This window comes from Aspergillus multicolor (assembly GCF_047715735.1).
Source record: "Aspergillus multicolor strain CBS 133.54 unplaced genomic scaffold BDW74scaffold_6, whole genome shotgun sequence".
Classification (NCBI taxonomy): Eukaryota; Fungi; Ascomycota; class Eurotiomycetes; order Eurotiales; family Aspergillaceae; genus Aspergillus; species Aspergillus multicolor.
In genome coordinates, this window is record NW_027395957.1 from 335526 (window position 1) to 349995 (window position 14470).

At 52.3% G+C, this 14470-nt stretch overlaps 7 protein-coding genes across 7 annotated transcripts; 4 read left to right on the forward strand and 3 right to left on the reverse strand.

Moving 5' to 3' along the window:
* Positions 1-939: 939 nt before the first annotated feature.
* BDW74DRAFT_166705 (uncharacterized protein) lies at positions 940-2775 on the forward strand (the record flags this gene model as incomplete). The annotated part of the gene is made up of 4 exons (XM_073726595.1): positions 940-1103; positions 1345-1558; positions 1618-2702; positions 2733-2775. The coding sequence occupies 4 exons, from the start codon at positions 940-942 to the stop codon at positions 2773-2775; spliced, it is 1506 nt and encodes a 501-aa protein (XP_073585923.1).
* Positions 2776-2970: 195 nt separating this feature from the next.
* Positions 2971-4711, forward strand: BDW74DRAFT_175980 (F-box protein; the record flags this gene model as incomplete). The annotated part of the gene is made up of 2 exons (XM_073728477.1): positions 2971-3198; positions 3254-4711. The coding sequence occupies 2 exons, from the start codon at positions 2971-2973 to the stop codon at positions 4709-4711; spliced, it is 1686 nt and encodes a 561-aa protein (XP_073585924.1).
* A 2020-nt stretch (positions 4712-6731) lies between these two features.
* Positions 6732-8021, forward strand: BDW74DRAFT_148738 (uncharacterized protein). The gene has a single exon (XM_073723769.1). The coding sequence runs from the start codon at positions 7418-7420 to the stop codon at positions 7667-7669; it is 252 nt and encodes an 83-aa protein (XP_073585925.1). The 5' UTR covers positions 6732-7417; the 3' UTR covers positions 7670-8021.
* Positions 8022-8405: 384 nt separating this feature from the next.
* Positions 8406-9148, forward strand: BDW74DRAFT_148739 (MAPEG family protein). Its single transcript, XM_073723770.1, has one exon. The coding sequence runs from the start codon at positions 8666-8668 to the stop codon at positions 9128-9130; it is 465 nt and encodes a 154-aa protein (XP_073585926.1). The 5' UTR covers positions 8406-8665; the 3' UTR covers positions 9131-9148.
* On the reverse strand, positions 9145-11776 carry BDW74DRAFT_148741 (Zn(II)2Cys6 transcription factor; the record flags this gene model as incomplete). The annotated part of the gene is made up of 5 exons (XM_073723771.1): positions 11381-11776; positions 11117-11316; positions 10651-11045; positions 10000-10596; positions 9145-9951 (listed from the first exon to the last, which is right to left on the reverse strand). Coding segments are annotated over exons 1-5 (1793 nt in total), but the record flags the coding sequence as incomplete, so codon positions are not given.
* Positions 11777-12334: 558 nt separating this feature from the next.
* BDW74DRAFT_148743 (uncharacterized protein) lies at positions 12335-12708 on the reverse strand. Its single transcript, XM_073723772.1, has one exon. It carries the CDS (start codon positions 12698-12700, stop codon positions 12545-12547), a length of 156 nt encoding a protein of 51 aa, XP_073585928.1. The 5' UTR covers positions 12701-12708; the 3' UTR covers positions 12335-12544.
* Positions 12709-13568: 860 nt separating this feature from the next.
* BDW74DRAFT_175983 (YdeI/OmpD-associated family protein) lies at positions 13569-14450 on the reverse strand (the record flags this gene model as incomplete). Its single annotated transcript, XM_073728478.1, has 1 exon — positions 13569-14450. The coding sequence occupies one exon, from the start codon at positions 14448-14450 to the stop codon at positions 13569-13571; it is 882 nt and encodes a 293-aa protein (XP_073585929.1).
* Positions 14451-14470: the final 20 nt, after the last annotated feature.

The following is a 14470-nucleotide window of genomic DNA, read 5'->3' on the forward strand; positions in this document are numbered from 1 at the left end:
ATCCTGATGAGAACGGGAATTATTTGCGCGATCTATCAGCCAGAAACGCAGAGAGCTACACATTCTTTGCCGTCTCATGGTGGTGGTATACACAGACCCAAGAAACCACTTACTATGTTCATTACTCTCGAGTTGGGACCTCGATGTCTACACATTTGTCTACGGGGATTCCTAAGAGTCGGAGGCAGGGGATCCCGATGAGTCGGAGACAGGGGCTGCATAGGATCAAGGCGACTCGAATGGCACGGAGGAACCGAATGGCACGGAAGGGACGAAAGGGTCAGACGATGATTCCTACGTCGGATCTGGCGGCGAGGCACGAAAGAGGTCGGCGAGGCGTGATCCCGTGTTTGCAGCGGGGAAACCTGTGGCGTTTACTGTAAAGGTTCCGAAGTAGGTCTAGACTCCATCGGTACAAGAAATAATGAGTCTCTCGCTTGGGTAGCTCGTAGATAGAATGCGCTTCTAACTTGTACAAAGAATACTCGACTACGGTAACTCCGAGATCGGGATTAATTACTGACTCGGGTGGGACGGTGGCCAAGGCGCCCATACATGGTGAAAGCTTAGCCGGAAGCTTAGCCGGGCTGTCACTAGTGACTGTACCGTCACTACCAAGGGTACTCTAATTTACCTACCACAACACGGCTACGCCCTGGCTCACTATTCTCCCAAGGAAGGTATGGCAAGCTTCTACTGGCGTAGGAGCTTTTATTTATTCCGGAAGGCAGGCTACCATACTCGGAGTAGTCTACCACACAGTAGGGGTTTTCCACATCCTAGAAGGTTGAGTCGGATTTCTCGGGGTTCCCTGCAGAAACGGCGCAACTAACAGCAAATGATCCACTTAACTAATGCTTAGCTTTGTGATGGTCAAACACCCGAAAACCCCTGGACCCCAAATTGCGCCTGATCTAACAGAGCCTCATCGGATCTGCAATGCGGCAATGGCCGAGCGGAAACAGGAACCTCGAGGGGTCGAGAGTCAAGTGCCTTTTGGCTGTTGCGCCTTCTGAGTGTGAGGTCGCAGTATTCGATTTGGAAGAGTTTTCCGTGTCACGACGTGATATGCCCAGGGCTCATATACACGATTTCCTACTGAAGTATGCCAGCAGTTTGCCGCATGTAACAGAATAAATTTTGCTTTACCGCGCTAAAGTAGCCGGGTTTATGGACCACGTTCAATGGTGCAGTCCAGCTAACGAGGAATTCCGTGCTATCCGGACAATTCATGTGCTAATCCCACGTCCTACCTTCTAGTGAACGATGAATCGGCCGTATATATACATAGCTCCGTGCTGCGCCGTTCGAGATCTCCACTCAGCTACAAGCATCATTCCCGAGGTTCGCACTTGCCAAAACGCACCTGCTCTCTCTCATCGCGGCCACCGTGGCTGCTGCCCAATTCGCTGCCGGGTATCTGGTTGCTCCTCCAGATACAGCATTTCCTGGCGCCTCCTCGGACTGCAGTGCTTGGATGTACGTCAGTACTGACAGTTTGACGTGCGAGGAGGTTGAGGCCAAGTACAATATCACCCTCACTCAGTTTGCCACATGGGTACGCTTATTCCGCTTGTCAAATTTTTTTTTTTGGCTTCACCACTGACCCGGCATTAGAATCCGTTCTTGTTCGAATTGTCTGCTACCTGTGTAATTCTGTCCGGCTACGATTATTGCGTCGAGGTCAATTTTGAATCCACCACGAGCTCGTCGACTACGACCACAGCCACAACCACAACCACATCAATCCCCTCTCCCACAGCAACCGATGACATTGATACCGATATCGCCGACTGCACCTCGTTTTACATTGTTACCAACAACGACACCTGCACAAGCATTGCCTCCTCCGCCGGGATCTCCTTGGCCGAATTGTACGCCTGGAACCCGTTTGTCGGTCCAGAATGCGACTGGCTCAATGACGGGATGTCCCTCTGCACCAGCATGAACGGATCGACCTATACCTCTATTCCTTCATCAGCCGGGGCCTCGGGTAGCGCAACCACAACTGGAGGCGGAGGCGAAAGCTCTGCGCCGTCGCCCACAGAAACCACCTCATCCGGTAATGGTATCACGACCCCTGCCCCCATCCAGACCGGAATGGTCGCAAACTGCGATGGACTTTATCTGATTGTCTCTGGGGATAACTGCGCGACTGTCGCTGCCAATCATGGCATCTCTCTGGCCGATTTCTACGCTTGGAACCCGGCTGTCGGGAATACCTGCGCCTATCTGGACCTCGGCGATTATGTCTGCGTGGGTGTTATTGGCGCCTCAGCTGCTGTGACCACCACCAGTAGCAGCAGCAGCAGCAGCGGGAATGGAATCACAACACCCAGTCCTATTCAAACAGGGATGGTCTCCAACTGTGATTTGTTCCACCTGGTGGAATCAGGCGACACCTGTGCTGCGATTGCTGAGGGCCAAGGCATATCTCTGTCGGACTTCTATGCCTGGAATCCAGCTGTTGGCACAAGCTGCTCATATCTGGGCTTGGGTGATTATGTCTGTGTGGGTATTGTGGGGAGTGCGAGTTCGAGTGTGACTGCTACGAGTACCACGACGGGAAATGGGATTACCACTCCAACACCAATCCAGACTGGGATGGTATCTAATTGTGCTCAGTTCTACTTTGCTGTTTCTGGCGATGGATGTGCCAGTATTGCCGCCGCTGAGGGGGTGACCGTTGCGGAGATCGAGCAGTAGAATCCTGCCGTTGGGAACGATTGCAGCAGTCTGTGGGCGGAAACTTACCTCTGTGTTGGAGTTCTGTAGATCCTTATAGAATATTTGTGAATGTAGAACTCTAATCTTCTGACAATGGATCCTGCCCACGGGCTCCAGCTTTTAGTAGCCCTTTCCTAATTCGGCAACAGGCCGGGTGATGGATATTCCGGGTGGTGCACTTGTATCTTACAGGAACGCTGTCCCTTGTTTTTCTTCTCAACCTCCTTCGAGAAAACATGATAGATGGCGTCTATAATATCCCTTCCACCCGAGATCTTGCATCGCATCTATCGCTTCCTCGGGCGAACTGACGTGTATTCTGCTCGCCTAACCTGCGGGACTCTCGCGTCGGCCTCTTACGATCAGTTCGCTAAGCAAGAGGTTAGCGAGGTTTATTTGGCACTAACAAGCAATGGGCTAACATCGTTGGAAGAACTTACTAGTTTTGAGACACTTAGAACATATGTCAAGGTGAGGCATTGCTTCTCTTGACAAAATCCCAATCTTGCAATTAACTTTGGCGCAGGAGTTGTGGATTCTACCGACCCTCTTTGGCAACCATTACGACTGGACCTTGAATGATATCACACGGCTTGACAAGAGGGCTTACCGGCTTCCCGGCCCCTACTTCGCACCTGGTGCAAATCCCCGCGAGCGATTCCCTCCTGGGGCCCTTCCCTTGTGCGAAGGGCGCCCGGTGCGCAACGGGCGGCTGATACGTGAAGATCCCCGCTTCGAACCTGATCAAAGGAACCTAAAACAACACCGAGTATACCAGGATGCCATCGCGGACCACTTCAAAGTCCTTTTGGGATCTGTAGACGATACCAGCAGAAGTAGCGACATGACACAACTTCAAAGGACACTGACTCACTGTCTCCCCTTTTTCCCAAATCTTTGCGCAATAGGGTTGAGAGACACCTATTATGGGAACCGCGTATCGGACACAGTACGCGAGAATGCGAAGCGGAAAGTAAGAGGAGTGCAGAAGTTGGAGAAAATACTGGGCTTTGATATAATAAACCCGCCCACTGGCGCCATGTTTGATGAACCAGACCCCGACTTTACCAGGCATTTCTACACAACCTTGCTTCAATCGCGCTTATTCAGAAGCCTGATGGTTGCAATAGGTGCGACCAACACTCGGGTCGAAACTCTTCAGGCATATGGCTTGATGGCAGATGATGGATTGTCCGTTACGCAGGATGAAGAAAACAGCCTCCGTCCGATTATGTATGACATTCGCCATCTATCACTGAACATTTGCTCTGTCCACGGTCAAGAGAATGAACGAAACAAATTACAGCGCGCAATGCTCAAGGGTAAACTCGCGCCCTATTTCCAACCCTCCGCCGCGCAGCACCCAAGGCCAGGCACAAATCCAGACCGGCTGCTGCCCATACTTAGCCAGGCTGGCCCAAACCTGGAGAGCCTACATCTGGCATGCCCCGGAGGCCAATATGCCGAAGTTTGCAAGAGCAAAACCGCTCTCGGCCTGGTAGATACCCACTTCGTTTCGCTGGCGAACAAGTTTCAGTTTACACGTCTGTCCGCACTATCGCTGCGCCAGATCATGACCTCGTTACCAACATTTATGCGGGTTTTATCCACCGCCCTGCCCACCTTGAGGGAGTTGAATCTGGACGATATAGTTTGGACGAGTGACCGACACTTCGAGCTCCACGAAAAACGAGTTAAGGCCGAAGAGGCAGTTCATCTCATGCGTGAGATTGTGACCCATTTTCGAGACCCCTGTGCCCTCCGGCTGCTGGTAATAGGCACCTGGACCTACCAGGATCTGAAAATCGTCTTCCGTAACCCGCTCCGCGGCGATCGGGAATCGTTGCTCACTTTGTATGATGCGAAGTACGACACGGTTTCCTTTACCGAATGGGTCGATCACCTTCGCTTTAAGGTCACGGTGTCATTGGGTGAAATCCGGCGGCGACAAGCGCCTGAGGACCTATTCACAGTCGAGGGGTAGGATGAGCCTTACAATACACTCTTCTGCTGTTGGCATTGCATTACAAAGGCAGCTGCCAGTGGAACACAGCGGCTGTTAATCTTGAGCTCGTGGCAATATCGTCTTGATAGTGCGGCGTGTTTGCAAGCAAGCATGCTATATGATAGCAACGCAAGAAGTGGAATGGATACATGGAACTGGATCTTAATGGATATAACGCATCATGTATCAGATACTCAAACTAATAAAACTAACACATAACACAAGATATCCGAAGAAACGTAGAACATGGCAAAGTTTGCTACGGCCATGGCCCACCAATGCTTGTACGACTTGTACAACTGGTTCGTAGATCAACAGACATACAGAGTATCAGATGGTGACATGTTGCGCATCATGTCAACCCGAACCTAACATAACCCTACAATATCAGTCCCGTAACCCCGTTCTCCTCGGACTTGCAGGTGCGATCCTGGCGTTGCCAAATACTGTCCACTCATCTTCCGGCGCGACTGAACAAGGCTGATGGAGACGGACAGAAAGCTTCAGCAGCGCGGTGCACATCGGTTCTCTGACAATCGTGAATGCACGGCTCACCGGGTGCTTGACAAGACAGCAAGACAGCCGTGCCTCTCAGAAGAAGGAGGTACCGAGGCACCGTTAGACTAAGGGGTTGGAAATACCATTAAAGCCTAGGGAGGTGTTTCCGCGGCTGGGCTCCAGCTCTGGGGGGGACTTGCCGCACCTGGTAGCACGCTTGTACAAATCTTGACCCCGCGATGGCGATTCATTGCTCTTCGTTCTGTGTTAAAAAAAAAAAAAAAAAAAAAAAAAAAAAAAAAAAAAAAACTACCTCTTGCCAACGTTTGCGCCACTCGAGTCGCACCAAGGGGCAACCTGCAAGACGGACTTCCAGTCGCGAGAAGGAGGGAGCCGGGTCGAAGCGTACCATCACCTGACATGGATTGCCGCAAATCAGAGCATTTCCCACACAAATAAGCCAGAAGAAAGCCTCGAGATGCTCTGGTTCCTTTGCCATTTCCATCCAGAGGTACGTGGACGCATTCACGGAAGAGAATCCGCCACTTGCTGCGCCCAGTGCTAGCCCTAGGTTAAGCTCGAGCTCGGGATTCTCACCCACCTACCGAGAACACCGTTGAGCTTTCGAGCAAGACTTATGCCATGATCATCGAACCACAAATAGATCTCCTGGTTAGCTAGCTGCTTGTATGTTGGTCTTGGCCTTGGCCGGGTTGCTTGCGTGGGTTGACCGTTCCGGTTAGCACGCAGCCACATGGTTGCAAGTGTCTAGAGATAGCAATCAAGCTGGGAGTTTTTATCGCGCTTGACATATATTTTGCTGCAGCTGGCTTCGCCGCATGCGCCAATGCAAGCGAGGTAATTGTTGGCTAGCTAGCCAACAGTCGACTTACTTTACCAAGGTTCAGCAGTTTCACCCTTGAGGACACAAGGCAGGGCAAAGCAATGAATGCTGACTAGTGGTGACCATATGTAGTCCAAATCATGCGCCCACTGGGCCGACTTGCTTAAGGTTAGATGGGTTGTCAGGCCGGGTCCCTCATGTCAGTCCCGTGTCATTTCATGACGATATCACCAGTAATACCGCCACTCACGCAGGCTCGGCGAGGGCTCCCGCTCCGCCAGCAGAGAAGCCGACGCCCTCGCAGCCAGCGGATACCGTAGGCTAGGGCACAGTCAGAGCACCGGAAATAAATGATATACCCCCGGCTTGCCTTCGGTGCGGATGATGATTTCAGGACGCCTTGGATGAGACAGGGTGGCGAGAGGCTCGCGCACGCAGTGCACATTGTTGGTTCCGGCGCGGGGGGCGGCGTTTTCGTGCTCTATCGGCTCGGTAAACTGGCGGCAGGGGCATGACCGAGGCAATTATAGCGCATTGTCCGGATAAAGACCTGCGGTGTATTGCTCTAGAAAGCCATACCTAGCTTGGACTGCAGAGCAGAGCGACCGGGCCTCTTGATGGTCGTCTGCACTCGACAATCGAGTTTCAACAGGACGACTTCTTCCAGGAGCAGCCCGTAGAAGGTCCGCTAGTCCGCCTCCCTCCAATGCTGATTATGCAGGCTCAAGCTCCCTCTGAGTCTCCCAGGCGTCGGCGCAAAAGACATCGTCCATGACTCGACTCCCAATCATACGGAGCGAGCCGTCGCGTGTACCTTCAACTAACTCAGCCATTGCAGCTGCCGCCACCAATGCAGCCTAGATGTGCCGCTTGTCCGATGCACCGAAACGGACCAAATGGCCGATGTCGATACCTTTGCAGTCCATGGTCTAGGCAGCGCACAGGCAACAGCCAGGATTGTGAAGCGTAGACGCAGCCAAAGCACCATCAGCTCAGTCTAGCTCGTCGACGAGGCCAGCTAAAGCAAGTCGCTCTTCCACTGGCTCATCTACGCAACAAGAATCGCTCCCGAGAATTTCAGACGCGCGACCCGGCGGTAGTCCTATATGCCTGCCGCGACATTGACCACCCGCGCTTTGACTCCTTCTTCTAGGCTGCGCTGGATCCGCTGCGTCGGTTTGACCTTGGGTTCTTGTGCGTCATAGACCTGGACGGCAGAGGCGACGAGCAGCTGACGGCCATCCTGTCTCTTCAGCATCAAAGGCGGGGTCGGTATTGATGCTTCCAGTGCAGCTGTTTAGCTCGCGTCTCCGGGGCGTTGAGAGGTGGCTTTGCAGCTCTCAATGCAGCTGGGGATGTTCGGGGCTGGCTGTCGTTCCAAGGACCGTGACTTTTGGCCGACCAAGGAGTGTCGCGATGCTGCGGCAGCGCGGTGCTTTTCAAATATTTGTCGCTTTTTTTTAGGCGACATGGCGCGTGTCTTGGTGGGCAGACCACTGTCTAGGTCTGCGGTCACGGAGGATGGTTGTCTATGTTTAGGTACCCTGGTGTTGAGCTTCCAAGTTGCGGTGCTGGGGTTGTGCAGCCCTGAGTAGATTCGTAGAGAGCGGGTGGCGGTGTGTCAACGATCACGTTGTATGGGCGACTTGTTTTTGAGTCATCGATTAGAACATCCATATCGAGGTATGCAGTAAGAGAGGCAGAGGCTGGATAAATTTGGAGATAGTGTGTTTGATGTGATGCGGGTGTTTGTGGATCGATGGGGGGATAGAAATGGGAGGCTAGCACCGTCGCACAGTTTTTAGGGGTAGCAGAGGCAAACAGATCGTTCGTTAAAAAGGGTAAGGGGACTGGGTCCGATACCTTCGGTATGGAATACTGGTGTATGAAGCCAATAAAAAAAAAAAGACGTATGCAGACGTCAGTAAAGGTGGAGGACTAATCAAAAATGAATAAAACATACAACAGCTGGGATTCGCATGTGGTCACCCACCATACTACTAACCAGCCGGCGTGTGGCTTAAGTACGGCTGAGCGGACGGGAAGCCCTGTTCTCCACACCCTGTGGTCGTATGTACTTGATATTAATAGTAATAATTTATATAGTACGTATTATAACAATATTTCACGATCAGAAGAGCTTCAGCAGAACTGATTACCTCGCTTGACATGGTGCTATGGAGGGCTCTAAATGGTTGTTCGGTGCGGCTATATGTTTTCTTACGGTCGGGAAAACGTAGGGTGGCCGTATGTTTGCCATTTTCAAGCTGCGCTCTGTACTTGCCCGTCGGACCCAGTTCTGTACAAAGGCCAGAGGCTGCCCATATATATCTTACATCCACCATTCCACCATAACCTCGACAGGAATCAACAATAACTGACAACTCGCTCCCCCAAAACCCAGGGGCAGCATATCTGAACCCTCGCCTAACAAAAATACGAAGCGGCCAAGAAAAGGAGGGGAAGCCATCACACGATGCAGGAGAACATTGTTACCTAGTCAACCGCAGCCTACATAAGTACCGTCCCATGCATCATATCCTCAGCAAGTCCAACCCCAAAACTTCCTCAGAAACACCGTACCATCCAAAATGTCCCTATCCACCTCCCCAATCCTAAGCCTATCCCTCCTCCGCCCAATTATCGTTCTGAATGCCTGGACATTCACAATGGAACTCTGGATGTACATCACACGCATCCCAGTATTCAGCACCATGTCCCCACCGCCCTCGAACACAATGACGAAAAGCGACCTGGACAAGTTAACGCCCGCCTCGGTCCGCTGGAAAGCAGATAACTACAACCACCTGCACGAGCAGCCGACGCAGTTCTATGCCATCGTGCTGGCATTGGCGTTTGCGCGGTATGTAAGGGGTGACGAGGAGAGCAAACTTGGGGTTGATGTTGCGCTGGCATGGATGTATGTGGGGCTTAGGGTTCTGCATAGTTTTGTCCATGTCACAAGGAATTGGATTATGTTGCGCTTTGGTGTTTTTGTGATTAGTTCGGGGGTTCTGGTGGTGCTGGCGGGGAGGGCTGCGGCGGTGATATTCTAGACGCCTTAGTGGTTGGGGGGGGGGGGAACTGGATGTGTATACTGGCTGGCTGATTCAAGACGGATGAAAGGACGGGAATGGAGTACTCCACTCAAATAGGCACCTGAAAAGATTAATAGATGAAGCTGGTGGGTATATGGGTACATAAAAGCACCTATACAGATATGTACATATGTAATATATGCGCATAAATACAAAATGGAACAGACGCTGAACGCATAGTACAAACATAGCCAAGAGTGACATGAATACCTAACCCCCCCTAGGCATAACGGATGACGAAGATGACGGGCTGCAGCTAATTCAAAAACGAATCGTCGATGAAGGGGAATCTGTCCCATAGTGGTAACTCCATGCCTTCCCACCCGGGAAACCCAGCAGCGACATCGGGGTCGGCCGGGTCGAACAAACCTGGATTTTGGTATGCAAGCGGAACGGGAGCTAAAGTTTGCGGTGGCGCGTCCGTGGTCGCCGAACCGGTGACGGGTAGCGAGCTCTGAACTGCTGCCAGAGAGGAAGCCGCCTCGTCTCCCTGCGACTGAGTTTCACCAACCCTCCGATTATCCAGACTGAAGAGCTTGCTGACGTATTTTTTATCCGTATGAGGGGGTGGATTGTCGCGAAGGCGCTGGCGTTGCTCGTCAATGGCGTTGCGGAGGAGGTTGAGAATCTCAAAGTAGTGTGCTGCCTGGGCGGATTGTTGAGAGAGAACGCGGAGGATCTCTAGTGCGCCGGTAAATGCCTCCTCGAGGGTCGAGTCGAGCTCTTTCTGCGAGAACATGGAGAACCCAGGAATTAAGGCTGCGGCAAACACGAGGGCTCTAAATGGGGGTTAGACAGGTTGAGAGAGATGGAGGTATATTGCTCACTTGAGAATGCACATGTTCCCTAGCAACAGACGGGATTGATGTACTTCAAGGCATGTCTGAATCATGTACAGCGCGGACTCGACACAAGCATTGGCGAGTCTTGTATGTGCCGGGTCCTCTAAGAGGGCGTCGTCATGGATTATCCCGGGGGACTGTAGTCGCGCCAGACGCACTCCTAAGACCGAGATCATGAATGGCCGCGTCACGATGATGACGGCAAAATGGTAAGCGCAAGCTATGTGGAGGCTGCCGATGATGTGCTCCTGCGCGGCAACGCGCTCTTGGGGCGTACTAGGGGAGGAAAGCAAGGATTCAGGGAGGTTGCTGCTCCACTGCCTGAGCTTGTCGAGCAGTAATTCTGCCACCTCTGTTGAGGCTGCCTTTTCATTGTCATTGTATAGCTGAGAGACGATCTCATCGAGAATTCGCGTCAAATTATACGAGGCGACAAGGCTATCGTCGGCAGCGCTGGTAGGCCGGGGCATGGAGTCCATATCCGTGATTGGTTCGGACTGCAGATTGGCTGTTGCTGGCGGTCGTCCGAGTATCGAGCTGACAAGGAGATCCAGTGTGCAGAGACTCATCCAAACTCGGGTTCTGGAGACAGTTATGTTAGACAGAGGCAGCTCCCAGGATAAACAGGTTACTTGCCTTCTCTGCTGTTCATCCGCGCTGGGTGGGCTGAAAGCAGTGAGATGGAGACCAAGAGCGGCAGCAGCCCTCGAGGCAACGCCCAAGTACATGAAAGCAGCATTTCGACGGCAAGCACCTAGCATGTAGAATGACAGCAGTATGAACAAACGGATCAGGTCCATACTTGGGTTCTCCAACATGCCTGCGAATGCGCATAACTGGGCACGTTTGAAGAAGAACCGTTCTACTCGCACAGCCGGACTAAGACCATCTTTCGATGACTGCGCCCCGATGGCGATCATGATGTCTCGTAGTGCCGCCATCTTCTTGTTCAGGGTTTCTTGGGCCGGAGGCGTTGTTCCCAGTAGTTGATGGGCTTCCGAATCGGAGAGGACATTGATAAAACCGCTGGTCTAGTGTGAAGCTTATTAGAGCTGCGATCTACCAAGTGAAGTAGTCCACCGAGCGGACAAGAAAAGCGTACCGCGAGTTGGTAGACGCGGAGGTAGGCCTGCTCCTCCTGAGGATCAACATCATTCTGGACCGGTATATCATCAGGAGTATCCGTCTCCAGCATATCCTCCTTGGTAACATTGTGCGAGAATTGAGATGGCCCGATATGTTGCGTAACCGTGTCCCGAAGTAGTTGCAAGAATGATAGTGAGGCCGCTCTCCCGATATACACTAGAATCGATTCTTAGCGACGCGGATCCAGTAGCCTGCCATCAAGCTCGGAGTAAGTCCGTACCTCTTTCACCTTGTCGATTCCGTAGCATACGAGAATGTGTCTTATGCGGTGCTTCGGATGTGCCATTCAAAGCCGGCAGGAGCTGCGGAAGGCTAGCAGTGCTGATACTCGATGTCCGCACCCGACGTCCAGCGTCAGGACTAGTCAATCTGTACGCATCGTTTTGCCGCGGAGTAACGGTGCTCGACCTCCGAAACGGCACGCAGGTATCAGCGCGTCCATTGCGAATGCATTTCGTGCATGGAAAGGTGCCGCTGCAGCGCTTCTTGGAGGCTCGGCATGCGAGACAGGCTTCTGGGGCCCGGAGACGGTTGGCTGGGAGGACTTTGGGTCGCGGCATTGGGCCTGCCCTTCATCAGGTCATAGTGATTAAACAGGATTCTTGCAAGGGCAACGTTATGAGATGTGGTACGCCCAACTGATCAATGTCGGTTCAAGCTGAGAGGTGTTGATAAGAGGAAGTTCGCAGCGGAGTTGCTTTGAGCCAGTCGGCTTAGTCCCCGCACTGATAAGGACGAGCTTGGGCCAGGCCTATCTAGTAGGTACATTTGCATGGCGCATAAGAGCAGCATAACAATAGAGGTACGACACAATGTGCTTGAAGATCGACACAAGGGCCGGATTACAAGTGAGTTTGCTTGTAGGAGCGCTGGCTATTCTGCAGAAGAGCGCAGACTACCGGGTCATGTAGGTAGAGTACGGATATAACTGACGGCCGTATCAGTGACGTGTATCGCATCAATGCCACTCATTACACCAGCATATCCTGAAGGGTATGAGGTATCTCCCGGAAAAGAGGATTGCCAACAGGACGAGCACGCGAGCATATAGACCATAGGTGAATAACTTTGCTTATTCCGTGTCACCTTGAAATACGAGTCTATCTAGAGCTCTATCGACGAGCAATGGCAGGTTCAAGTATTTTAAGGAATCTCTTCAAGAACTAGATTTTTCATTAAGTAGAGAGCTACGTATAACACCGGCCCCGGACAACAGCTCAGCGCTGGTTTAGCTCTGAGGAAGCTTCGAGGCACCAAGCACGGTATACGAGATAGTGCTGTAGTATGTAGCCTTATCTTTCTCAGACTGCGCCAGTGTGCCCGTCTATCAGGCCTCAAGGCATACAGACAGAGCTGGATTCTCCGTTCAACATTGATGCCGGTGTTAAGCGCAGACGAAGCTTCTTCGGCTTCCTCGTGAAGCTCTCATGCCGCATCTGCCCGCAGAGCAACGGAACAGCTCTGCAAGCGACATCTCGACCGAGAAAACAGCAGCGAACGTAATAATATTTGCCAATAGAAATGGTATTCCTGAAGACATAGGTAAAAGAATCAATCAACATTGGCCAGGGCAAGAGAAGAGCTCCATCGAGATGTTCCTCGGCGTTCTAGAAAGACTGGAGCCCGGACAAAAAATCTTTTCCACGGCAACGATTGGCCGGCACCGGCAAATCCACACTGACCTCGTCAGACTCTCGCTAAGCACTAGCGCAAGATCGCACCGTCCGAAAAGTTATAAAAGGGTGCTCCCCCTCGTCCCTTTTGAAAATCAAGCGACTCTACGTGAGTTCCCCTCCCCCCTACATTGGGAATCCCCTCTCTTCTCTGGCATCTTTTGCTAACCACCTTGCCTACAGTTCAAAGAATCACTTTAGAGTAGACGTCCCTCATTGAGCTCATCTAATGAGCCACACCCCCAACCCTTGCTGATGACTTCTATGTCCTCGATGCCCTAAAGTGAAGCCGTGTTTACTCCCGCCTCGACCTTGTCTTCTCCGGTACGAACTGCTTTGGCGGGCTTGTTCCGAGTTGGCGCTGGTCTAGGGAGTGGTGATGATCTTGACCTTGTCGAGGCGTCTTGACTTCGGTCGGCCTGACTTGGTGGGTGTCGAGGAGGTCTGAAAGGCTTTCCATCTTTCTCTTTTTTCACCTTGATGCTGGTGTGCGGAGTTGAATCGGATTGTTGGGTTTAGCTAGAAAATAAAATCGAATCCTTTGATCGTGAACATCTTTCTCTCTTGTAACTTTTATTCAGTACATCGCCCAGCAACCGCCTGACAACTTTTATTTTTTTCTCTCTCGACTTCCTGCTGCTCCGCCGAATGCCCAACACAGTTTTTCCGAGTTCATCGCGACTACAGACTCATCAAAGCTGCAGCTTCAGGTCTTTGGATCGTGCAAGGCTTTCGCTACTTAACGCGGTTTCTTGACCGCAATTGCCTTGAACTGCCACCGGACAATGAAGCTTCTTCGACCCGCTCAACCCGCTTCGTGACCCTTGTCTCGCCGCGTTGCCCATCCTTCTTTCTCCCCTCCCTGACCACAGTCTTCTTCTCAACCTTGAACGACTTCGAGTTCCCCGGCGATGTCTTCACCTTCGCCTTCCTCGCCTCCGTCACATTGACCTCCCCACCCGCCAACATCTTTATAATACCCTCAATATTCTCCTTCCTCCTCGCAACAGACCCCGTCTGCAACCGATGCAGCACCCGATACCACTCCCCCCTCCCCAACCCCTCGAACGCCATCTTCGCGTCCTCATTCCTATCCTTCCCAAGTTCTTCCTTTAGGTCTTCCGGAACCACAATCCCCGCCGGCCCATCATACGCCCTTTCCCAACGCCCATCCTTCTTCGCCGCATCAACAACCTCCATCCCCGCCTCGCTCATGCGCCCCGCCTCAATCAACCGGCCCACCGTCGCAACATTCTTCGCAGACCACATGCTCCTACTGCGCCGCGGCGTGTACCGCACAAGCCAGTATTTGTCGTCGAGTGCGTTCGCGCGCCCGTCGATCCAGCCGTAGCAGAGCGCGACTTCAACGGCTTGGGCCGCGGTGATTGAGGGAATGCCACTGGATTTCTTGGCGAGTTTGAGGTGGAGCCCTGGGAGGGTTTTGTGGTGGTCCGAGAGGAAGGTGGTGAAGGAGGATATGTCGGGGAAGGCGTGGATTGGGAGGTCGGTTGGGAGGGGTTTGTGGGGTGAGTTTGGTGGCTCTTCTGATGATTTTGTTGTGGATGGTTTTGATTTTGCCTTTGATTTTGCCTTGGGGATTGTGGTTTTGGGAGGCATGGTTGATGGGGTTGACGATG

Excerpts from the sequence above, each read along its gene's own strand:
- BDW74DRAFT_148738 (XM_073723769.1), top strand. The coding sequence starts at position 7,418 with ATGCAGCTGGGGATGTTCGGGGCTGGCTGTCGTTCCAAGGACCGTGAC.
- BDW74DRAFT_148739 (XM_073723770.1), top strand. The coding sequence starts at position 8,666 with ATGTCCCTATCCACCTCCCCAATCCTAAGCCTATCCCTCCTCCGCCCA.
- BDW74DRAFT_148743 (XM_073723772.1), bottom strand. The coding sequence starts at position 12,700 with ATGTCTTCAGGAATACCATTTCTATTGGCAAATATTATTACGTTCGCT.